This window comes from Varroa jacobsoni, unplaced genomic scaffold (genome assembly GCF_002532875.2).
Source record: "Varroa jacobsoni isolate VJ856 unplaced genomic scaffold, vjacob_1.0 scaffold_1449, whole genome shotgun sequence".
Taxonomy (NCBI): domain Eukaryota; kingdom Metazoa; phylum Arthropoda; class Arachnida; order Mesostigmata; family Varroidae; genus Varroa; species Varroa jacobsoni.
The window spans coordinates 26,004-51,573 of NW_019214351.1; the positions used below are offsets into that span (position 1 = coordinate 26,004).

At 38.3% G+C, this 25,570-nt stretch overlaps 1 protein-coding gene and 1 non-coding gene across 2 annotated transcripts; both read right to left on the minus strand.

Annotated features, from left to right (window-relative positions):
• Nucleotides 1-1,271: 1,271 nt before the first annotated feature.
• On the minus strand, nt 1,272-17,825 carry LOC111270138 (choline/ethanolamine transporter flvcr2a). The gene is made up of 9 exons (XM_022850195.2): nt 16,832-17,825; nt 8,131-8,345; nt 7,749-7,911; nt 6,577-6,741; nt 6,097-6,238; nt 5,672-5,865; nt 2,268-2,481; nt 1,887-2,105; nt 1,272-1,751 (listed from the first exon to the last, which is right to left on the minus strand). The coding sequence occupies exons 1-9, from the start codon at nt 16,841-16,843 to the stop codon at nt 1,666-1,668; spliced, it is 1,410 nt and encodes a 469-aa protein (XP_022705930.1). The 5' UTR covers nt 16,844-17,825; the 3' UTR covers nt 1,272-1,665.
• On the minus strand, nt 9,905-9,977 carry TRNAK-UUU (transfer RNA lysine (anticodon UUU)). Its single transcript has one exon. It is a non-coding gene; the product is annotated as a tRNA-Lys (tRNA).
• Nucleotides 17,826-25,570: the final 7,745 nt, after the last annotated feature.

Here is a 25,570-nt window from a genome sequence, read left to right on the forward strand (position 1 = left end):
GTTTTCACAATCTTCTGTAGAGCGCCGTTGGCTCCGAGAATTAAAATCCGCACCACTGAGCGTTTCTTTGCATCTGGACTCATTATCGTTTGACGACAGCTTATAATAGCAGATAGCTCTGAAACTCGTTTGTTCAGTTATGTTGGCCAATGGGGCATAGTTTGAAACTGCCCAGAACATTCGATTCTCTAATTAGCTCCGAACTAGTGAACGGGTGTTTGTAGCTTAGTCTTTTTAGTGTAGCAAAAACAAAAAAAAAACACAAGTCAAACAAAAAAGAATTTCAAAAAACGAAAACTTGTCGTGTTCTTCTGTATCACAATACGCACTGTGGCTTAAAATGGCACCATTGATTTAGATAGTATGCGAAATTACGCTGCCCTTGCCATATTCTGGGAGAATGTCGTGTACAAAATGACCAATTGAATATTTAATAAAACGTTAGTAGCTCACTGTCATATAACAGATATTGAGCGAGAACGATGACGCAGCCGGTACGTTGAGAACAAACACGAAACAAAACAACATCAGTTACGCATAAGGGGTCAAGGACTGCGGCCATAAACCAACTGGGGGCACTAACCATGGTTATTAAACTTTATTAAAGTGATGAGCTTTGATCGAAAGAAAGCGCTATATGCTAGTCCAGTCGCATCGAGTGGGCGTCACAATTTCTTCTTCTAAAACAATAAATAAGCTAATAGCCCAAATACACAATCGTGGTACAGTTTTAATACTGCAAGCACTAATTATCGTTATGTTTCTAAAAAAAAAAGTTAATTTTTATTACCGATAAAATTTTCCAAACGGCTTGGATTGTAACTCAGTAGGGTAACGCTATGCTTTTGCAACGTACGTATTGGGATCCCAGTTTCGCCTTCTGCCGTTACTAGAATTGACATTATATTGTGTTTGAACTTCACAATTTTGAGTATGCCCTAATAAAACGCTCATGAAATTCCTAAAGTAATCTTCTCGTAAACGCCGTAATTTCTTCACTCGAAATATATAAACATGTCGGGAACAAAATGATAACGATGTTTCATCACATGTACACACAGACGCCGATGTGCATATACAGATGGTTATATGCGTATGCTTTAGTGCTCACAAGTAAACTAACAACAAACAGTAAGTAATTCAGCAAGAAGAAATCTTCCTCCATTGTATTTGAAAGTTTTCTTTTGAAATCTGCTCCACTCATCCACAATCGAATCTAGCGGCAGAGGAACTAACAAACAAATCATGAGCTAAACAAGTGAAAATAGAAATTTCACAGACAAGACATATTTATTTCTATGTCACATTAAATATCTCGAAATTTTTTTCAACATGATTTCTACTAAATGTTTTTGGCCAATAATCGTTTAGCTTAAAACAGATGTACAGTATGTGTGATAGGCACTCGATATGGTGATTCTGCCCAAAGCCTTAGCATATTTTAGAGGCTATTGTAGGGTTCTTATGCATCAGACACTAAGGCACACTTTAAGTCTATATGTTGGATGACGTCCTAGTGCGACAGTAGACACAAAGCTCGTTCCTTTGTGCTTCGATGTATCGGTTTAGCACATAAATGGTTAATTGTTTGCATGAACAATTTGCAGTCGGTGTCTCTACTTCTTCATAACTGCATTACCTTAAATAATAATTGTTATAGTTCTTCTACGTCCGCGCCAACGAGACACTTGGTAACGTTTGGGATTCTCCAGCAAATGCGCGTTGCCGTCGGAGATCGGATTTACAAAATGCTGAATGATAGGAAAAAAATAGGTGTTTGTTAGTAAACATTTGACAAATTTGAGATTTATGCTCGACATCTGCGTTTGTCGAACGAAGTTACTTTCGATGTGAGCTCTAAGTGATCAATTTCAGATGCTCCTCACCTGTCATAATGGTTCCTATTACCATTGCTCCAGAAAGCGCAAGGTTGGCGGAGCAATCACCGAAACGTCCTAAGAGCTCAGTTGCCGCTGATGTGAATAAGACGCCAAAGAGCTGTGCAGCAGCATTCAATAAACCTGCCGAAGTATTCTCGTGCTCTGGATATGTCAATTCAGAAGCAAACTCAAACCCTAGTGGAAGATAACCTGTCATAAAGAATCCTGTGACAGCAAAACAAGTGAAGATTCTCTATTCAAATCTGGCTATTTTTCATAGCAAAAGCTGTGAAAAACGTTTTCATTACAGGTTCTGCATATAAAAAATAATGTCTAAAGTTTTGTCATTTCATTGAACAGAATTTCAATACATTCATTTGCACTCACCGAGAGCCAATGCGATGTAGAATAAAGGCCACACATGTCCAAGTGGCAGAACAAACGTATAGGCAAACATACAGATCATTGACATTGTGTACACGATCAATGTGATTTCCTTGAATTTTTTCGTCTTATCCAACATAATTCCGCATACAACCGAGCCCAGCATACCAGCGACGACTAACATAAAACCTAAAAAGCCAATCCTTGAGCCTTCGTCCTAAAACAAGTTGTCCGAAAAAGAAACATAGTTTTTCTGTCGTAGATTGATAAATACCAGTCACGTATACATGTCACAACATGTGTGACTGAACACAGTAACATATCAATAAAAACTTTGAAAAATTACCACAATGTCTGTGTGTGACAGGTTAATACGTTTCGAAAAACTACCGTCTTGTTTTGATTATGCGTAGAAGTCACGAGATTGTTGAGAGTGGTGAAACGGTAGTTCCTCACTGGGCTATATATTATAAAAGCGTTTTTAATTAAATTTAAGTCAGCAGAGGAAAGCTGATACGAATCTGTAAATCCACGTATGGCAAAACGGTACCTTTTACAACAGCCATCACAATATGCATATAACAAATACCTGTCACGTGCAAATCAAAATTATACCCAACGTTATAATATATATTTATATATGCTGGTTTGAACATAGTTGAGAAAACGGGCGCTTGAATTCAATGAAAGAACTGGATTAAAAATATTCAAATTGTTTATGATGTAGGTACCCCCATATATCTCGATTTTAGTTATTTTTTTGTACTGGCTTAGCTCGACAGGAAAATGTTATTGTAGAAAGCTCATGTCTAAAAAAAATTAGGCTTACATTAAATAGTCAAAAAATAATCAAAAATTTTTATTGCGTGCACGCAGGCAACGCTGCCGAGTTAACGAAGATTTACTCTATACTCATACTCAAATGTCACGAAAATACGTGTTTGAAAATTATGAATGAAAAAACCATACTGTGGATTGTTTGTGGATTTGTAGTAGTGCAAACGGAATAATGAGCTGTGACAGTGCATTGCTAAATGTGGCGTAGAGAGTCAGTGAAGGCGGCAATTTTGCTACTGTTTGGTATTCATCTAAGTGTTCATCACTAAGAACAATTTGTGGGGTGCGCTTTGCGCCATGGGGTATCCCATAGCAATAAGTCAATCCCAATAAGACTCCGCTACACGGGTCGACCCATAGTCCCAAGAACGGTCCCTGTAGTATGCGTCCCCGTTCCGACCGAAAAAAGGGTTCATGCCTAAACAGGTAAAAACCAATCTTGGATTGTTGACGATCGTCTGTGTGCTATCTAGATATAGTGTTGATGATGCTATCTTGTTCCGCCGAAAAAGAAGGCATGTGTACCGTGGCGTATACGGCGGCAATCTTTTCGAACGATACATGATGCCAAAGAAGTGATTGACAGTAAGTGACAAGCGAGTGTATAAGATATATATATCCCATTGTAGCGGCCAGTTACAAAAGGCCTTAACTACAAAAGTACTATCTGCGCTGAAAGAATTATGCTTATACTCAAATGACTAACATGCAAGTATAACGGCCACAGTTATTCAGTTCCTATATTATACGTACATATATATGTGGCGACCATCTGCAAAACAGTTCTAGCGATTTTTGTGATTTCTCCGTGTAGACATGGTTTAACGAGAAGTCACTATGAAAAGAGTGATTTGACTTGTCTGCGAAAATGTGTTTGGAGGGCCAGGAGATAATATTTTTTTGCAATCTGGGAAAAATATAAAAACTTCCACACGGATACTAATGTAAATTGAGTAAAAATGATTTTCTTGGCCAATTTCTTCAGTAATGGTTAAAAGCTTCCAAAGCATCGACATATGTAAGTGGCTTTGCTTTTTAAACGCATCATAAACATAACGTTGGATTTCCGAATATAATCGATCTACAACATTTTCTATAGAGAAGGGTCTCAAAAGATGTTTTTCTTAGAAAACAGTGCAACAGATTCATAAAAAAAATCGATGTTGCTATATTCACAACCGGCTTGATTTCTTCAGCAGCCTAACATTTAGACGTATGTTTGAAAGTTAAGGACAGTGTCACCTCGTTCATTGCGGACTAGCGGTTAGGAAGAAGCAGTCAACGGTGGCACGGTAATGACCTCATTGCAACGGGAGTGTGAAGTAATTGCCACTTGCTACATAATAAAAGGATGTCTAGAGCATATTAATTTCTTCAGGCGGCATGAGGAGGCACCGGAAGTAAAACTGTAAATATTTTTTTAAGGTTAGATTGCGAAACATAATAGCATTGGGTAGCATCTGGTGTGTGCTTGTAATGCAGTTGATGTGGTGGAAATAAACAAGTAAGTGTTCTTCGATAAAAATACGTGAATGTTGTACATGTGCGGCGCTATTCGTTACATCTACGTTAAGGTTATCATCAAGTTACGATAGCCACTCAGACCTTATATACAGGTTGCTCGAAATAAACTTTAGCAGGCTGATGATTGTCGTGGCTATCGTTTATCCGCATCTTCGATACTAACAAAAAGCTACTTTTTTTTGTTTAAAGACTGAATACCACAAATGATGGCGAAGAAAAAAGCTCATGTTCGTAATATATGGGCTCAGCGACTAGTTAAAGCAGAGTAAACGCCATTTTTGGTACTACCGGAAGCTTTAATGCAAAAATTATCGACTATCTAGGAGAGAAAAGTTCCTATTGCCAATTTATAAAAATAAACCTCAATGGCTAAACGTCTTGTTTGGATCTTTTACACTTGCGCATTTTTAATTCCTTTGGATCCTTATTTTTTTCATCTTTTGGCCTATTGTGAGCTCAAATGGGGGAACTGCTTGATTTTCTGCGCTTGGCGCGTTTCAGTGAGACCCCATGCTATGTTGTAACATGCATCCATCAGTCTTCATTTAGATGTGACATACAAACTAATGGCACTAGTTATGTTCAGCTTTATTCCGAGCATTCTATATATATTTCTGTATATATTAAGTGGATCAAAAGCTTCTTGGCGATCAGAGAGCCTTACTTTACATATATTAAAGTAACAGAAGATACACAAATTGTCGCAATAAAAAGTATATATTAAATAGATGGATTTAGCCGGCACGCCTTAATGCCGTTTGTATACTTCTATAGCACTATTTTAAAATGCCAACTCTAGTCATTCAAGTGGTTTTATTGACTAATATCAAAACACTGTGTAATTACTTATAAAATTATACGACTGGAATCTAAAAATTATATTGGGACGCACATCTCCTGCTACTTTAACGGTTGTGAAATGAAGACCTTTCAAGAGAAACTGTTTTTCCAACTGTTCAACGACTCCGTTAGGTTAATCTGTTTATAAACATCGAGGTTGGTTCACATAAAGGGGCAAAGCTGATTACTGGCCTCAGAATACTAACCGGGTAATACTTAGAAGACACTTGACTAAGTAAGGTCGAAACAGCATAAAATGTCCCAGTGTTGATTCCGTAGGAGATGAGTAACAGCAAATAGGATGAGTTAGTAGCAAGCTGTCTCATTGTGTTTCGATAGTCAGAGGGCAATTCCATCAGTTGTCCCTTGTTTGGAGGTCGAGAAGGTTTTTCGCGGAAAGCTACAACGACAGACGATTTAGAAATTTTATCGACACTACATCTAACCCGGCTTTCGAAGACTAGATAGATCAAGCCCTTGGAGAGTTTATGTATATTGACTGGGTGCACAATTCTCACAATTAATCGACGTTAACGTGTATAGTTTTACGTTTTAAAATTATATATAAATTGATCTATTTCCCATAAGATATGTTGTCTAAATCTTCTTAACCCCATGTAAAACCTCCTACCTAATAATATGGCGATAAATACGACAGAGGTTACGCCAGCGACAACCCCGAACAAAATCTGCAAGTTCTTGGCCACCAAATTATGATCCTCCGACATTGGCACTAACAGAGTTGGCACCTGAAAGCCTAATGCAATACCCAACTAAAAATAGCACATAATCCACATATTCAACGTTAGTGGTCGATGTGTAGCAGAATCACGGATGATTCACTATACATAACGATAATAACAATAGCTTTCTTTATTCACAGATGTATATAAGTGATATGAATGTTATATAAACATAAAATGAAAATATTTAGTACGTACGTAAGAAACGAGCTTAAATGTGACGCATAAGTCAATAAGCTGTGATTGAGTGTGGGTAACAGATGTGGCCTACGATGATTTTTCTGGAAGATTTTCCGGAAAACCTATAGAAACTATCGGATACGCGAGAATTTTATTTATATTTCTTTAGCTCAATCCCAGACACTAACTTGATTGCCGAAGACGCCAGCGGCGCACGCTCGGGAAACTTCTTGCGAGCCAAACCACACTGTCGCTAAGCGTGGAGGCACAGAGAGTATAAAAATCTGCGAGCAGGCGACAATTGTTTGTCCAATCATTAACAGCCAGAAGAGATCTCGCGGTGTTGCGAACACCTAAAACTCAACAAATAACCTGAACCTTGTATTTTTACGGCAATATATTTTTACGCAATAGAGTTCCGGTTGGGAAATTCTGTTTTGTCTATCGTCTAAAACTCCTTAATGACAGTTTCGTCATCGCGTCAGTCATTAGAAGCCTAAGGACATTGTATTGAAGTTAAGAGAGTTAGCGCAAAGACGCCAACTTGACAAGTCAATGTTACGAATCGTGACGGTCCGTCGTCATTATCACGTGCATTAAACTGTCCTAGAAAACACCGGCATACCCGGCTGACAAATTGTAGATTATTATTGAACAAAAAATCTTCCTATTAAAGCTACAAAATTCGCTAGGTTTGCCAATCTGTAAAATTGAAATTCCACTATAAGACAATGGACATTGGGCGACGAATCAAGTCCATTGAGAACAAATCTGTCGGCCACTTAAACCAACAGATTTTCTCTCAGTAGTCAGTCACTTTATAGCTAGGTGATAGGGTGTGTCGTGTGCTCAATAATGTTTACGAGCCCCGAAAATAATATACTGCAGTTGAGCGGTTAGGCCTCTTCTGTGGCCATCGACAGCGTTTAGTTACTAGGTGGAGTTTTAATGGCTGGCCTTGTTTGTAGCCACGAACCATACCTAGATAATTTTCTATGCGGGCAAGGAGAAGAGACTTTTTTTTTTTTTAATAAATACTCGACTCTTCAGCTCTGTTTCAAAATACACTTTTGCTACGGTTGCACAAGACTTCACTCTTATATGAACTCCTGTAAACAACTTTGTGCGGGACCCTAAGACTTTTCGCACCTGGTACATGTCTGAAGCTTAGTGAACGCCTAAATCCTATTCGCCGGAGCAAACAGGCAGCCTTATACGGGTTATACTTATATTGTTAAACATTTGGATTAGAATATCTCATAGGTAACCTGAATGCAATATTATGGTCATTTTTGCTTTATTTCTGCTTTGGTTAGGGAAGCCTCCTATTGTTATGCCTATGTTGTTCCGGCAAGCTCACCTTGATCCATGAGCCTAACATGGTTCCAGCTGCGCCAAGGACGACCGAACACCTCAAACCTTTTTTTTCCATGATCCATGACGCGGGCAAGATCAGCGGAATATACGAAGCGCAATAGATTAACGCCGTCCAATTCACCGATTGATCTGATACTGAGTAATGGCTAAACAAATGAAAGATTGATGACATACAAATAAAGATATTGGCACATAGTAGTTACGCATACGCGACCAATTAAATTATAACTACACGACAAACTTGAGGCCATCTGCTATTAGCGGTCCTCTAAGCAAAACCCACTCATTCTAAAAAATGTACATTTCTATGCTAAAAAGTGCTTCCTTCTGCAGGAATTAGGTTATTCTTCGTAACGGAAATTTACCTTTTGACAACGTCACGTATTATAGATAATTCTATCCACTGGAATCCGTTGGAAAGTGAGTAGAGAGAAAACAGAAGCAAAATAACGAATCTGTACGGACTAACTTGCACATCCCTGTCTATATCCTCTTCCGTCGGAACTGTTAGCGATGCAGGTGATGTTGCAATGGCGGGAATCTGCAGGGGAGTTCCGTCACTTTTTGACGACTCTAGCGCCTATCAAATAGAATAGAAGTATAATCGAAAACAATGTCAATATTTTGGATATTCTTAAAAGTAAATCAGCCCAAATATTTATTTTCCCTTTAATTTGTTATAGTATAGGGTTCCTCAACAGGTCAATCTGGCAGGAAATTTAAGAAATCTGTCGAAGCAAACTTGTCACTTGTTGTCACCGCTGTCCTAAAGCAACGACGCGTAGATTTTGAAACGCCATGCCTCATTGACTTTTTTTTTTATTGAGCAAGGAAATATCCGACATAAGATTCAAACTGCTTATTCTCCTGATCCAGGTCCGCCTGATTACAAGGGTTGTTTATGTCTTACAAAGAGCAACTGGAGGACAAGCATATCTTACTATTGATTACGATCGAAGCTCTAGGCGGAGAAATTACGTAAAAAAAAAACGCAAATAATATATATGTGACTTTTCGGAAGCTGTCAAGCAGACGCGTGCGTCTGACACATTAAAATATCATCATTTTAGCCCTTTACTTGAAAATGTGTTGAGTTTCAAAGTTTGTCGGATTCACTTGCAACGGTCTATTAACTTTGAAGTTTATGTTGGAGTTCAATTTTTTTCTTTATAAGAACTTTGTTGACGTCGCATAGATCAGCGTGAAATGTGCTTCACAACCAGTTCAACTGATTGTTAGTATCATTGAAATTAGAAATGATGCTTCACTGGCGTATTGATAAATATTGGAGAGTGGCAAAAGCAATACATTACTGTTCAATTGAACATACGATCTGCAAAAGGCAAAGCAAGCTAAAGTTGTTACCGATCATAGAAAAAAGTTAGTCTAGAATACAATATTTAAATGAGGCATTAAGTTGTATGTAAAAATACTAATGTACATAAACTCTAAGGCTATGGGAAATAAAAGCGAACCGCCTCAGGCCAGGAGCGTATCGATAACGAGTCTGAGTCTTTTATGGTTTGTAAGCGAGGCCAAGCTAGGTTTAGTATCAAGGTGTTATATAATAGAAATAATTTTCTCGCCTATTGTTTTACATTAGAGTAACATTCTGGGAACTTTTACTGAATTAGTGGCATGTTTTAAATGTTCTTCACATGAAAAAGCAACGAAAACGTGTCGAACAAAAAATGTTTGGATTGGGATAGGCTTATATTAAAGGTACCAAGAACCTGAAACCCCGATACTAATTAAAACTCCATCTTTAGATTACGCACACTGTATAGTGCATTTAAAACTCATAGTCAGTTGGATAATTCGAGCTTCTATACAACGCGATGTCGCCCAAACAGAGGCATGAAGTCAAGGTCATTAGGTCGAAAACCTAACGCTCTACCGAATCAACTACCTGAGCACCGGATTCGACAAAGGTCTGTGTGTATATATATATATATACATAATATCTAAAGAATTTGGTCACGTGTCAACTCAGCGCACCGTTTGCGTTAACGCATAAAGCATTAACCCTCTCATCATTTTGTTCCACATATCGTACGATAGTTCTGAAGGAGTCGTCAGAGCGCCTTCTCAGATGCATTTGTATATATATTTAATTTGTCCTTCCACAAAACTTGACGTCGCCCAAGCAGGGGCTCGAACCCTGGACCGTTAGGTTAAAAGCCTAACGCTCTACCGACTGAGCTACCTGGGCACACAATGGTATTCGATTTTGGAAAACCGCTTACGATCGCTTAGTAATGTGAGTGTGAAAATACAAGATCCCGAACAATGTCTTATATTATACAATAGCTATTGATTAAAAGGAATAGATTAATAAACAACGCAAACACGTAATTAAAATATCTTTTGACTCAAAGAAAAGCTTTGTGTTAGAAAAAGCCTTATTGTAAATTAGGCAAAAAGGTTTATCTCGTCATGCTGACAAATTCAAAGCTGTTTAATACACATTGACAACTGAACTACGTAATACGATATACATATCGTACTAGTCGCTGGCGCACTTTGTACGTAAATGGCTCAACTGCAAAAGCGTTATTTCAGTAGGGCGCAACTACTGTGTAAAATAATCTATCTTTTGTGTAGTTTTTTTGCCTGCTTGACCTACTAATATAGAAACCTGTGTGATGAACATACAGTTCATACGCCATGAAACGAACAAAGTAAATATACCTGGATTTTAATCAACGAAAAAACAGGATTTTGTCTTGATACCCGGTCTAGTCAAACAAGCGATCATAAATGACGATCTATGTACTAAGACAAATGTGTGTGACTGACGATGTGGATAGTTGTTATTCCGTATCACAGCAAAGAAAACTTCCCTTTTCTAACAGGGTGTTTATCCTCTCCCGTCACGTAGCAGAGTATCCGCACAAAGACGCATTGCTGTTATTTCTAGTTCTCTCTATATATATATATACAGGTTGGATAATTCATGCTTCCATGAAAATCGAGCGCGCCCAGGCAGGGACTCGAACCCCGAACTACTAGGTTAAATGTTTAATGCACTACCGACTGATCTACCTAGGCGGCGAAGATGCACACCTGAAAGCAAATATATATAGATATATATATATAATAGCTGAAGAAAATTGTCGAGCCGTGTGCGCTTACATGTGAAGCATTCGTCATTACGCATTAACCCCGCTGCGCCAAAGTGTACATTGTCGAGAAAATATGAAAAGTTCTTGAAATAGCGACATATTTTTGCGCGCGGTCTATACAATGCGTTCGTTGAGAGGTACGTTTAGAAAATAATTTACAATTAAGTATAAGTCGTCTCATTAGGACGATGCCGTATTTCAATGATCGTGCGATTATATTTGAATGGCTTCCGAAATGTCATCTTTAGTTTCTCGGGTACACTTTTATTTTAAGGCGTATTGAGAATAAAGGCAACGAGTATTTATGAATAATAAAAAACAAAATACGTTGAAATTCTTGCGCCAGCTATCTGGTAATGACTAATCAAATACGAAGAAAAGCAGGTACATCGAAGATACATTTGAACTTTTGAATGCGCAGTGCTTCTCAAGTTAAGCAATTTGGACCAGCATACAGTGTATTCTCGTCTGAGTAGAGCGACTTAACTTTTAAAGTTTGAGTAGTTAAATAACATCTAGTTAGAAAAAGGTTATCTTCTGTACCTGCTACTCTTATCTTTCAACTTTTGGAAAAAATTGGCTTATCATTGTTAAAGATGAAATGTTCTAATCAAGTTGATTCGATGCAGACGGTTCCAAAATCAATTAGGGAAAGTGTAATTTATATTGTGGCTAGCTGAAACGATTTCTGAAGGGCCTTAGATAAGCATCGTATTTAAAATGTGGTGGTCGGGAACGAGAAAAAATAATCAAAATAAATTATTTCGAAATAAAGGGGGCTCACGGTCCAACATTTCTAGTACCCCGAGGCTAACAGATTCGTTGAAGCAAACTAATTTATTTAAGCATCTGAAACATTCAATCAAACATGAAAATCAATCGAATACTGTTGGGTAAAGCTTTTTTGAGCGCAGTTAAAGTTAAGCGGCGTGAAGTTAGTTGGCCACGAAGCGAAAATTTTACCACTAATAATGCGTAACTATTTTAGTCAGCGAAATAGTGAGCTAAACATACCCTTCATTTAAGTAAATCGAAAAGACCAAGTGTCCAATCTTTTAAATATTTAATTTTATGTTTAAAAGACCAAATATTTTAAATTGCCCTATAAGTCGCGCAAAGATTTATATTTTCTATAAGTTTATATTTTATGCGTTTTTTTTTTAGTAGATACATAAGTAGAACAAGTAAGATTATCAGTTATTACAGTGTAACTGAAAAGTAACAGCGAAAAAAAGCAAAAGATTTACGAGCGAACAGACTGAAGGTAGGTTAAATAGTGAGTGCAAATTTCTCTAGTCGAGCTACTTTCTAATGATGTTCATTAATTTTGTCTAGGATATATAATCTAGCAAACATAGTTATAAACAGGTTCTACTTTACTGCGCTCATCTGTGTCAGTGTAATAGCGTTCGTCTTCCATTGCCTTTAACACGAAACATTCACATATACCTCTGGATAGCATTCATAGGCGTACAAAGTTGATTTTATTTTAGATTTAGGCATTAAGTTGCCTAACTGTCAGCAAGTTAAATTGCCTCTTCCAGCTTATGCACCATTGAATCTATGCACATTTACGCACGCGAAACACAATAGCTGACAAAACTCTACGATCATAGAAATACAATGAACTCTTTCACAAATATTCGTTGCAACAACAACTTAGCTAGTATTTTCTGTTTTATAACACAAGTTAAAATACCTCAGCATCTATACCATGCTCCGTCGGAAGCTATCCACTCTACCAGTAGACGTGCAACGAGACCGCGAAAGTGATTTCCAAAATGAACTTTATATATATATATGTATGTATGTATCACTAAACCTAGGGCATATCCTCAAGGATAGGAAATTGGATTGCTAAGCGTTCGTTAAACAGTGGCCTTCGTAATCTAACACTGAAGAGAGCTCACTGCTAAAATTCATTTCGTTTTTTTCTTGGGTCCTATTAGTAGCTCGAAGACTGAGCTTTTACCTTGAAAAGAATATGCTTTTGCTTTTATGAATTCTCAGCCTTTCTAGAGAGACAGCCGCATTTTACCATCAGGCAGCACGAATGGCTCGAGAGCAATAGGACGGGATTCTTGTCAACTAGCTCGTCGGTCGCTCTTGCGAACACCGCACATACTACCGTCAACTGTCAAACATCCTAAAATGCCCAACGGTTTGCCGCGATGGACAAAGAAAGACGCGTAAGAGAGAGAACGAAATCACACAAAGGTGTGTTTCTATAGAAATCTGTTTCGCTTCGCAGAAACCTAATGGTCCAAAAAACGTATACCGTTCTAAAAATTGTGTTATTGTAACTTAGCTTTATTTCTTGAGGCAAACTAGATTGTAATTTTATCATAAACTCTTCGTTCTTGATAACAGTCGCTAGACACATAGTGCAGATGTCTCGCTAGCAAAAAACTTCGATATATCTAATTGGATATCGCCAAAAAGATTCGTCTATCGAGTGACATACGACAGAAAATAATACTAAATACAAGCGTAATTAAAATTTATTACAGCTGCAGGTTATCCTGCAATTTCGGTTTAGAAAAAGTTAAAGTTATGGATATGTAGTTACTTTCCTAACTTTGCATGGTGACCCTTTGCAACTTGAGCAAGACGTTCGAGACAGTCTGTAAGCAGAAGTTCTTGCATAACCTTTACAGGATCAGTGTATGGAGTAAAGTGTCAGACATCCCATCTTTTCGAAGTAAGAAGAAACGTCCTTGATATATGAATAGTCCAATAGACGTAGGTTGTGCCACCGCTTAGATTAGCAAACTAAGTTAATTATTATTTGCTTGTTAACAATGCAAATGTTCCCTTAACTCACTAAAGTCACTTAGCTCTGCCGATATTACTTTTATCTCAGCGGAAGAGACCGAATAGCATTTGCCAAGGGTCACGTACTAAATACAAAGCAAAAACAAAATCAATAGACCGAAATCAGCATAGTCTAGATTATATATAGGCCGTTCTAAACGCAAAAATCGACAATACGATTTATCAATACGGCCTCAAAAAGGACTAATTGACATAGCTTTGCTTTGTAAATCCCAGTACATGCAGGACGTAGAGAAACTTCATAGCTTCTGAGCCGCCCCCGTATTTGAACCAGCAAATATGGAAGGCCATCCCAGTACGACGCAACTTTTCAATGTGACAATGTAAAATATCGAGTCCCGAAACTGCCAATGCTAATTATATCAAAATCAGCTTGAAATTTTTCTAAGGCGAATAAACGTGTCTAATTGAGATAGTACAGCATATTTTAAATACCCTGTCAGAAATTGCTGTGTCAGCTTAGACTAAGAATTGTTACGTCGTGTTGATATACATTAGATGTTCATTTAAGCACAATCTCGGCGAGAGATATTTACGTGCCATCTAAGTGTGCTTGCGGCGCCATAGGTGGCAGACTTTTCGAAATACATTGTGCACTGTTGAGTTGCATCCCGTAATACGACATATGCGTTAACTGATTATATACAAAGTAAAAGAAAAATACACCTAGATATGGAGCAACCTGTATCAACACTGGACAGAGATGAAATAAGAAAAGGAAACGGAAAGCGTCGACAGGGCAAAAAAAGAGCACCACTAGGGCAGATCTTTGCATAAACCTCCTGTTCAATACCTCCGCCCTTGAACGTCACTTCCTAATCAATGCCAATGTTATTATTAAGCAACTCTATAATGATTGGGGGAGGGGCGACATCTTCAGAGACACGGGTCAAATAGCATGCGTTGGGGTGTAAGCACTTTTCTATAAAATATTTGTAAGTAAAAATTAAAGTTACACCTGCTCTGCAACGGGGTGCGATGTGCAACATGCCGTCCATCTTTCGATACTTTATCTGCCCAGTGATGATTTTTTTAACGTAGTCAGTTGATAAGCACAGACTGCGCTGCCAGGTAGTGGCTCTATCGCCATATTCCATTCAAGATATACGGTATGGCTGCGTAATAAACTCTTTATGTACCTCACATGTTTTATCGTTGTAAAGCCCAAAACCGCGATCACATATCAAGACCCAACAACTTGCGCGGTAGCCTAAAGAATAATTTCATGTAGAACTATTTAAATTTGAACGGAAGAGACAGTGGAAGCTGACAGGGGAGTTTGCTTTGGCCGTTCCTTTGCTCTGTTCACATTTCGTTATCTCGTACGAGTTTTCATGAAATTTCGTTACATATAACGTCAATTTAACACTATAGATATGCCCTACGCAGGTACGCTGAAGTATTGCTTTGCTAAAAGAAGAATATTTAACGAGAGTTTTGCGAATTATTCTCGATAAAGAAAACCTTGGGCTCAACCTGACAAAAGTCCGTGTTGTACCTGAAAAACTTCTTTTCAATTAAATTTATTTTTTCAAGACAAGTCAACCACAGGGTTCAAATGCTGCAGGCATTCCCTTCATTTTGTGTGCTAGATGAAGAGTATTTCCGTCTGCGTGGCTTATGGCGCAAGCTTCAGTTCAAACAATAGTTTTTGACATCGAGTGGAACGGCTGATTTTTACATCGTAAATTTGCTAGGCGTCTTTGGAACAAGTGTTCGACGTAATTTTCCTTTACCTGTCGGTTCATCAAAGAAGTGTTGCTGCCCTCAGGGCAAAAAGCTCAGAATGTCTATCAGGTGGAGCAGAGAAAAATAGTCGGTTACCTTGTGCAGAGACGCGTTCGAAGTAGGAACTCATCGGCGGTGGCAATGGATGTAATAGCTAACTGCACTTGTATAATTGACTACTGGGAGTCACCTTCGGCCTTTGACATTTCGCTAAAAACGCGATCGCGAACGCAGGACGTTACACAATTTTGATGAAGACATCCCATCACGACGATATCGAATTTGCTGGTGGAATAAAGAAAAGGACCAAGTGTCCTTCCACTCGACCTGGACGAGGCAAAGCAACGGGCCATCACGTGTTAAATGGTAATAAATTGCGGCATATCACATGCGTTGAAGCCGATGCATTATTATTATGTTCTAACCACCGGTGGAATAATAGAAGCAACTTTCAGCAATGGCATTTTACAGATGAAATTTGTTGACTTAGTGCAGTCTAGCACGTTCACCAGAAGGCTTTCCGTTACGCGGGTAAGTCTTGCGCAATTTTAGCATCGATTAGAGAATGCCACCCACTCTCAGGTATCTTTCATGGATACAATTTGTATGTGGTGCTTCATTTGGGTCGTTTACTTCCAGCACTGCTAGCTTTGTTGTGACGCTATTGGAAAAATAGTGAAGATCTATATTACTTTCTGAATAGCTCCGCCATAGGCACACTCGTTGTTTAGCAATGACCGATTTGCATATAACAACAGCACGATCTACTTCGATGGGGCTATATATAATATAAACGACATTTACGAGTGCCGACCTTTTTGTAAATGTTCAGGCAAACATGGACGAATTGTCAACATCATTGAGAACTTTCAATGCTTCCGTACATGAAGTAAAACTTGTTATCGATCTTCATTGTTATTATTATCGTTGATAGTGTTACTATTATTATTTTTGACAAGCATATTTTGCGACAATATTTTTATAAATAAATAAAATCGTCTTCTCTATGGCTCGCCTATTTATCGCTAACGTTATTAGTATATATTAGTAATATAATTATTGTATTGTAAATATTAACTGAATGAAACGTAAACTATTATAGGAAATGTTACGTTTTGAATATTGACGATATAACAAATACTATAAAAATGTGATAAATGTTCGGTAAAATAAGTTTTATAAACACAATAACACTGGAGGTTCTGCAAATCATTACAGTGACGTACATTAACAAATACTTGTTTGTCATAATCTGAAGCAATACTTAAAAACAGTATCGGAGTTGAAATTAAAAACACTTATACAGCCTCTCGGTCTGTGTTTTCAAATAATTACGTAGTGAAGCTCCATACAATGAGTTTTCAAACTTTTCACTTACCGATGACTCCATACTTTCAATGTTTACTTACAGTATGACACCTCAGCTTGGCATATAACAGTTCACAAAACAACTTCCGTACGATATGGTTTGACAACAGTTCAATCTAATTTACAAGGTTAAGCGTTAGATATCCATATTGTTTAAATTTCTAATGTGCTTTCGTCTTTCCGTGAAGGAAGGAAGAACTCGATCTACAACGAGGATTGAAAATTTCCCATGGTGGCGGGGAGCACAGTGAGAATGGAAGCTGCACTATCTGCTATTGATCCTCACAGCATGTAGTGGTAATGTAACGTATGATATACGAGGCTATTACGACATTTTGACAGACGGTCTCGAACTAGCCAGTACACGATCGATGTTAGTCGCTGATTTTTATGCAGTATACAGCGTCATAACGCGAGAGGATAACATACAACCGGTGACAGAAGTAAAGGGGAGGTGGAGTTGCACTAGATTCGTATCCCTTAAAGCAGCGGTGCTATGCCAGCGTCAATAAAAAATCAGTTTTCCGAAAAGGCAGGCTACGATGATGGCTTGAAGGATAGTCCACATATCCTATCTGTCTGTGCGCTTGTTCGGGACAGGACACACAGTGCAACGAATGTCACAAGGGGATTGTTCGTCTTCCCTGGAAAGCTGAACTTTGAAGGAAGCTTCCGAGACATTTATAGATACCGATAACTTTTCAGCTCGGTCTTTAGCAGTTACACTTTTCATATAATGACATTGTGTTAACTTCCACTGTGTTGTCCCGGTATCGAACAGATGCGTGAATAACTACCGGCCGTCGGCATCAATCAATCGATGAATTGGAGATGGATACCAAGGATGCTGCATCTGGAAAATCGGAACACTAGAGTGGATATAAATTAGCAAGAGTAAAGACACCTATTTAACCTCCACATTGTGATCGAATGGAGAGAGAAGCGTAGCAGTAATTTAATGTATCAACGGGTGTCCAGGGTCAACCCCGTGCTTGTTTTCGCTTGATTAGGTCAGTTCCTATTGATCCTCGCTTAACGTTGCCGCCTCCAATATCAGTGTCAACTGAGATTATCCTATGTTACCATCCACCAATTGAATGGATAGCGCAAATAGAGTGTCATAGAGTCTGTTTGCTAACTCCCTCTAACGCGACAGTTTGCTGTGTCCAGTGAGAAAGCACTTGCTCATAAGTTACTATACGTACTCCACACGTAATCGTCCAACACGAGTCCGTTGCCGTGGACGATTGTTCTACCTCGCAGACCATCTATTCCGTGAAATCGAAAGCGTTACGTGTAAATACTACATGATCTCGGTGGGTACATACGATAACCATAAGTACGCCTACGGCTTTACGTGGTTTGGAGTCCCGCATCTTAATTTTACGATTCGATCAGTAGTGTTCTACTAGAAACGCTATGGTTGGTCTTGGCGAACACTGTAAATGACGTATTGCGTGACATTAGCTGTAACTTCGATTGGCGGTAATCGTCAGAGGCACTATTATTGAAAAGATTCGGCAAAGGGACACATGTTTTTCTGGAAGGAAGTAGCGAGCTTTTGTCATTCTCGGATCGCCCGAAACCTGGATTTGGCTATTTCGATCAGATACTTAAGTACCACAGTAATCGCAGTATTGCCACTGTAGTACATGTCCGATTTTTCTTACTGAGGTCTTTCGTCAATAAAATTGTGTATACTTTTTAGGGTACATTCGGACTGGTAGTCCAGTTTAGTCTCAAGGTTGTTGCAATAGCCTCAGGGCTATCGATTAGTCTCTGGTAGATCATATCGACCGGATTCCGCCGTTCCTTGGCATTATTTTTTTAGAAGATTTCTTGAAGATCTTTGAAGCCTTATTTTCACGATTTGTTTACAAACTCTGAATACGGCTCTTTTGAACCTTAGCAGCTGCCCCGTTTCAAACGATCACGGCCTTTCCTACTGGACCTAATATAACTAACTGTTCCTGTTGGGATGTAAACTAAAAAAACCATACGACAAAAGCTGCCCTGTAAATTGCACAGTGGGCAATGTTTGTCCTTACGTAATTCATGCGTCTGAGCCTTCCTTCATTCGGTTAATTAGTTACCAAAAATTGGCGAATCACAATAGACAGGAGAAATCTTATTCTATTAAAGATTAACTACCACATAGAGGTTAAGTGAGATTAGAATCTACTTATGGCCCAAAATATAAAAATACAGCACGTTTTAAGTGTAATTTATAAAGCGTTTGGTTATGATGTTCGTGCAGCATGAAAACTTCGATTTTGCTAATGATAAATAAGACTTTATTTTTAATTTAGGACAAACAAAGCACCAGATCATCGTAAGCCTCTCCTGGCACAGGTTCCAGAGCGAGGATATGCACACACTAATTTGTGTAAAATGAACACTCAGTTACCAGGAGGAAACGTGCGCATTATATGCATAAGCGAGAAATTTCAGACATACAGACGCGTCTACAAATGCTTGCTAAAGTCATATTTTAAAGATGGCCAACGGAGAAATCATCCGATGCGTTAGCGCTTTCATAAATATTACTATTGTCAACTCAGTTACGGATCAGACTCTACTCAGAATAATTTACGGCATGAAACCGCAATTGAGGAAAACACACGCCATCGGACTAAAGTGCTACGTACTTAATTTTTCATCCGGTCGGAAGAAGCACAAGTGCGTCTTCCGGCGACGTTGTTTTCGAAACGAATCTACGAATCATTACATGCCAAAAGAGGATATCGGCAGGAAAGCGGAAAAAAAATTACTTATAGTTCAGCTAACGACAAAACTCAGCACGGCGAAAAAACTCAGTTTGACTTTGATGAAAAATGCAATATTCAAAAACAAAGCTTTAAATCAAGCAAACGAACACGAGGGGCAACAACAAAATTGAGATACGGTACAGAAGACTAGATCAAAACAAAATATACAACTCACGAAGAGATAAAGACTAAATAAACCGATTTGCTTTGAACCTTCCTTTATTGATAATATCGTTAGCATGAAGGAGATGCTAACGCCGGACGAAAAGGCTCAATGAAGACCTGAAATAGACACCGAAATGTAATCGCTGAAACACAATGCCGTCCGAACTTTAGCTGAACTATTGCTAAAAAATGAGTCTGTTGAGACAAAATGGGTATTTTGACATAGGGTGAGCACCAACGGAACTGTTATAAGCCATAAAGCCATCTCCCTCACTTAACCAAAAGGATACAATGACAACAGTGGTGAATACTGCAGATTAAATAAAATCGTCTCATCAATAGCCTTCATCAATCTGAACATTGTTTCGCTAAGAAAGCCAAGGAAACATGGACGAATAATGCCTTGGAAAAAGACGACAGCATTTATTTTTCCGCAAAAATTAACAAACTTGGTAATTACGTCAATCACAATCGATAAGAGGATACATACCATGAAGACACTTCGAATGAAAAGGGCAGCTATTGTCTTACCTCTTCGTGATGACTACCACAATCCATAAACACCGTGGAATCTCTATATGTTAAGAAAAGTGTATCGACGAACTGTTTTGGAAGATCGTAATGCAAACCTACAGCTGAGCCCGCTAACAGCGACAATTTATTCGAGGTAAATAAGGAAAAGGAAACCAATCCAAATCTGCCTTAAAGACGGTTAGCCGATAGCTTACTATACCTATGCTACAGCTATGTCTAGATCTGACGCAAGTGTCATAATCGGATTTATATTTCGATACTTGTAGAAATGTACAAAACATAATTGCAGGTTAGAAATCTGTGTACTCAGGTGTTTACAGGACACCGAAGGTCTGATGATCAGAGGGATCATCAACGATAAAAGAAAGCTATTCAGGGTAACAGCGGCGCCAATTTCAGAACGGACTCCGTGACGAAAGAGTGCGTCATTTTAGTGAAATAATTCTCATCAACAGTAATGTTGTGTAGTTCAGATTTAAAAAAGAAAGGTTTACAGAGTTGCAGATTGCCAATGTTTAAGGTCCTTAATCTGGGTGTACCAACAACTGGCGGAATTGAGATGCCAGGTCACCACGACTATCTACATCGACAATCAAGTTAGCCATCATCCGCAGGCCGCGTAAAACAGCCAGACATACGTCTGTACCACGTCCGGGATTTATTCGACAATAAACGACTAAAAATTGATGTTATAAGCTTATCAGGCAGTCTGGAGAGACAAATCCATCGAATACCGAACTTCGCATCTGTTATACATATCTACAGATAACCAACTAAGCCAAAGTATTTTAGTATTTATCAGCACTTTGAGAAGCTACACAATGGAAGATTAATATACATTGTGTAAGCTATTTGATTGTGCATCGTCTTCTTTTGTTTTAAACTACCCTTCTTGTCTGTAAATCGGATTTTATTTTCGTACCCGGCCTTATTCGTTCATCCATAACGGCAGATAATAGTACATTAACATGTTATTCTATAATATTATAATTAAAGAAATTAAATTTTGGAAAAACTGAGGTAGCTTAAGGTTGACAAAATACATCTAATGTGGATTTGAATTAAACTACGTATCGCGCGCGGTCATTGCAAAGAAAGACCCACGTTGGAAATTTGAATGGTCAAACTTTTGGGTGTCTTCAGTTAGACGCATTATGCTTTAGAAGGCAAACAATCAAAGACATCTCAATAGTACATATATAGGTAGCATCTCGCATACGCTCAATATTTACAACAACGTTCTCAAGTGCAAATATAATTAACTTCGCGTGTTAGTAACTAGCAGTATGGATGAAGAATAAAATTCGATTGATTGTTTTTTACTTATTCAATATGAAGACACCCTGCCTTGATCGTCTCAAAATTGCCAAATATTTTTTCTCATATTTCGGCTGTTAAGTCACTTTCTTGGTGTAAAGTACAATGGTATATTAGTTTTATGGACCAATTCATCTTCAGACCAGTCGAAAAAATCTTGTACATCTCTACCGTTAGGATTAAATGACATTATCATTCAGTTCTAGCTTCTTTGCTCTATCGTAAGCGTTAACTTGATTAATTAAAGCAATATGTAAAGGAAATCATCTATTTATATATAGCAAATTACCGTAGAAGTGAAAGACAAATCGAGAGCTAGATTTCCTTGCTCGAATAACAGCAAGCTTATGTTCCTGCGGCCACCGGCCAACTTATGCACAAAACCTAAATATAACCAGCCAAAAAATCAGTCCGCATGATAAAACCAATGACACTTATACGCATAATTCCTACCTGTATCACCGAAATGCTAATTTTTTTAGCAGGAAAAGTACCGCTACCTTTAACCCTAAGTAAAGCTTGCTATGTAGTTGAAAAAAAAGGTATGCCTTCATGAATAGTTATTAGCAGTAGGTGGTAAATGATAATAACGTTGTTCTGGTTAGATCCATAGCGACCTCTCGAGCTAGTGGCTTAGGTTTTGAGATTTCTCAGAGCACAATGCGCCACATCTTCACCCTTCCTCTTCTATTCCAACAAAACTCACCATGGCATTCAATCCTAGGTCGAGGCTAATTATGAAAGCGTCATGTACGGCACTTTCGTTGCTTTGTACTTTATGGTTCTAAAAATGCTGCGCAGACGAGGCGCCCTAATCAGTTGGACAATTCATAGTATACACTATCAAGGGGAGTGTAATAGCAGGCTGCGGTAGTAGATATAATTATTGGCTAAAGATTAATAACCATATTTTCTATCTAACTATAGTGTTCTATCGTATTCATAGTTCAGGGGGTTATATTTTCTTGTCGGATTAGGTCTGAGAACGGACTGCCTTAGATTCCCAACAGGAACTTTACTTTTGTATTCAGTACATCGATATATGCAGACTATGAATCTTTACGACTACCTAAGTGGGCACTTCGCAGGCCAAACTGATGATTGCCAGTTATGTGTCTTTTATTTTCTGAATTGCAAGCGGTGAGTCCTATTTGGCGGGTGCCTAGAGATCAAACAGGACGTGCCTCCATCGACCTATCAACTGCACTATACGAACTGTTCGTCCAGTTTAAAATTCGCATCTGGGCACAAAATTATAGCTGAGAAGTAGTTCTTGCAGCGAGGATAAGTACCGTAGATAATTTTCTGGGCGTGAATCAAATAGTAAGGCTTTGACTGAATAGTCTTCACACATATTCATAGTTACGTAGTGCAATCTAGATGACGAAGCAGGAAAAAATACCCGCTTACACTTTAACCAGTGGAAAAATCCTGGGAAATTTATGACACTACCACAACCAGTACTTGAGCAGATTTTCAAAGGAGTACATATCAGGCGTAAAGTTTAGATTGAAGAATAGCGAAGCCCTTACGCTGCTCTACGTTACAATCGTTTCGAAATTTAAGAAAAATGCATTTCTAGTAAAAAATAAAACATAACGATTATATAAGAATTATTGTTTGGTCATCAAAAAAAAAAGTGGGCAACAACTGAATCCTCTTAATGTGTATTTTCGCCATACTTCTATTAGCTCCCTATTATGCCCCCTATTATAGCATTTTGTCATTTTTTATTGAAAGGCAGGGTGATGGGTTTAGGCAAAAAACCTGCCTAAACTTAAGCCAGTGATAGTGCTTCTCACATATGAGCATTTGTCCGTACACACCTTTCAGAAAATCAGTAACAACCCTAGATCGAATTATCCCGTGCGTCCATACGCTGATTCTGAATTATTAATTTTTTCATAAATCATTCATGACAATAAGCATGAGAATGAATTGCGATGCTTTCAGATTACAAACTATCATTTCTTACTATCCATGATAAACGTTTTTTTATGATATGATATATGATTTTACAAAACGAAAAAAATTGTACAAACCAATTTCAGCAGCTCTTAGGTTACTTATCGCACCGTTGCAATGTACGGCGATAACTACTGAAAAATATACACCCACTCTTTCTACAGGTTTAAATGCTGCTGAAGCAATTCAAAATAATTTTTATTTGGAAAAATAGAATATTCATACTTTCCTTTACAAAGTCGCTGAACTACCTCTAATTAACTAGGAAATACTACATCTCGATGGGCAACTTTAATATTCGGAGGTGTGTACAAGCGGGAGCAGTTTCGATCCGGTGAAGATTGTGTACCTTGCCAGAGTCTTCATGGCACAAGCGTATAGATTGTATAGCCGAGAAAAAAACATTTACTGTGCGAAGGAATCCAAAAGAAGATGCCAGTCCTAACGAGTTACGACGCCAAAATATTGCTCCGACTATAGTAATTCCCGAGGTAAAAGGCATGCACTGCTGTCAAGACACGAAATTGATACTTGGTAGTACACTTAATTATCGTAAACTTCTCTATTTTGTAAAAATGTGCGATAGTGCACGTTTATTCTTATAATTTACGACGCAAAGAAATCTCAGCTGGCTAGTATGATATGGTCTGTGGAAAATCTTCTGTTTTTCAAAGCGGTAAATAATTCACTCTGATGGCCGGGGGAAGAAGGCGTTTCAAAGGCGATGACATCTCTGCATCGCACGTCAATAATCTGTCCCACAAAACGAAGTACGGCTCAACTACGGCACGAAATCGGTTTTCAAGCGCTACAGGTTTGTGAAGATTGATCACTGAGCTTACCTCAACAACTAATGCTTCTTGCTTAAATCATACATTGCTTGCTCGCCAGAGCACATTTACGATCATTTCTAATAAAGCCAGTGACCCGACTGAGATTAGCAGTCCGAGAAGACTGATTCGGCAGAACACGTTTAGCATCGATAAAGGCTGTCGGTCATTAGGCCGTGTGACAATAGCAAACGGTTCTTCCACGAGTGCCTGAAGAAACTCGTATGGGTAAGTGGATTGGCTCCAAGAAGCAACAATACTTCCTACAGTAATACTAACGTACTCTTCCCCGTCGGATGTTGTATTCGGTTGTACTTTATTGGGTTATTCAGAAGATATTCGCTTTATTAGCATAGATGAAATAATCATTGTTGTTATAGAGAAATCATTTATCAGTCATGTTCAGTCTCCGAATTTAGGGATATTTATTATGCCGCTAAGGTCACGCTAATTGCAAATACTACGTTTGCAAAGCAGGATCGTGTCTCAGGGTAGAGTCTTCCGGGATCACCAAGGGCCGCCTCTTGAGAAAGAGCAGTGGAATTCCAGCTTCGTATAATATAGTTCCTGCGTCGAACAATCCCGGTATTGTGCTGCGATTTAGACCATCAAATCAGTACCTGTGGCCGGCCATACGCTCAAACGGCTTAGTCGATCATAGAGCCGAGTCCTCGTGGAATTGACATCGATGGTTTTTGAACGTAATTCACTGGACCAATTTTATTTGATAATTATAAGGGAAACGAGAATTTCGCGTCAGCTTGTCACCTCTAGTAAGTTTTCATTGCTTGTAACAGCCTGAAGGGAATATTAGGACAGGTTGGACATTGGATTTTCACGATTTAAACTCTTATTGAATCTCTCTAGAAAAAGTACCAGTTTAGATTTTCGAAAGGGGTCCTTATCAGTCGTGGGTAGTTAAATTAACCAAGGCACTTAAAGATACTTTCACAATAAACGGTTCTACATACGCATCTCGTACTTGCCATCCTTTGTCTGAACTCATGAAAAATTCGATCGATTATGTACAAATAATCATGAATGTGTAATAGATAGAGAGAATACTAACTAGTTTCTACATATTTCTGGTTACTTTACAGCTACGATTATATAGTATTATATATACGCTATATAATAACTATAAATCTACTAACTAATAAATAATAGTAA

Bases quoted from the DNA above. Each gene is read 5' to 3' on its own strand.
- LOC111270138 (XM_022850195.2), bottom strand. The intron at 6,742-7,748 runs GTGAGCTTGCCG...GTTGAGTTTTAG, and splicing joins TGTTAGGCTCATGGATCAAG to GTGTTCGCAACACCGCGAGA. The intron at 5,866-6,096 runs GTAGGAGGTTTT...CTGTCGTTGTAG, and splicing joins ATTTATCGCCATATTATTAG to CTTTCCGCGAAAAACCTTCT.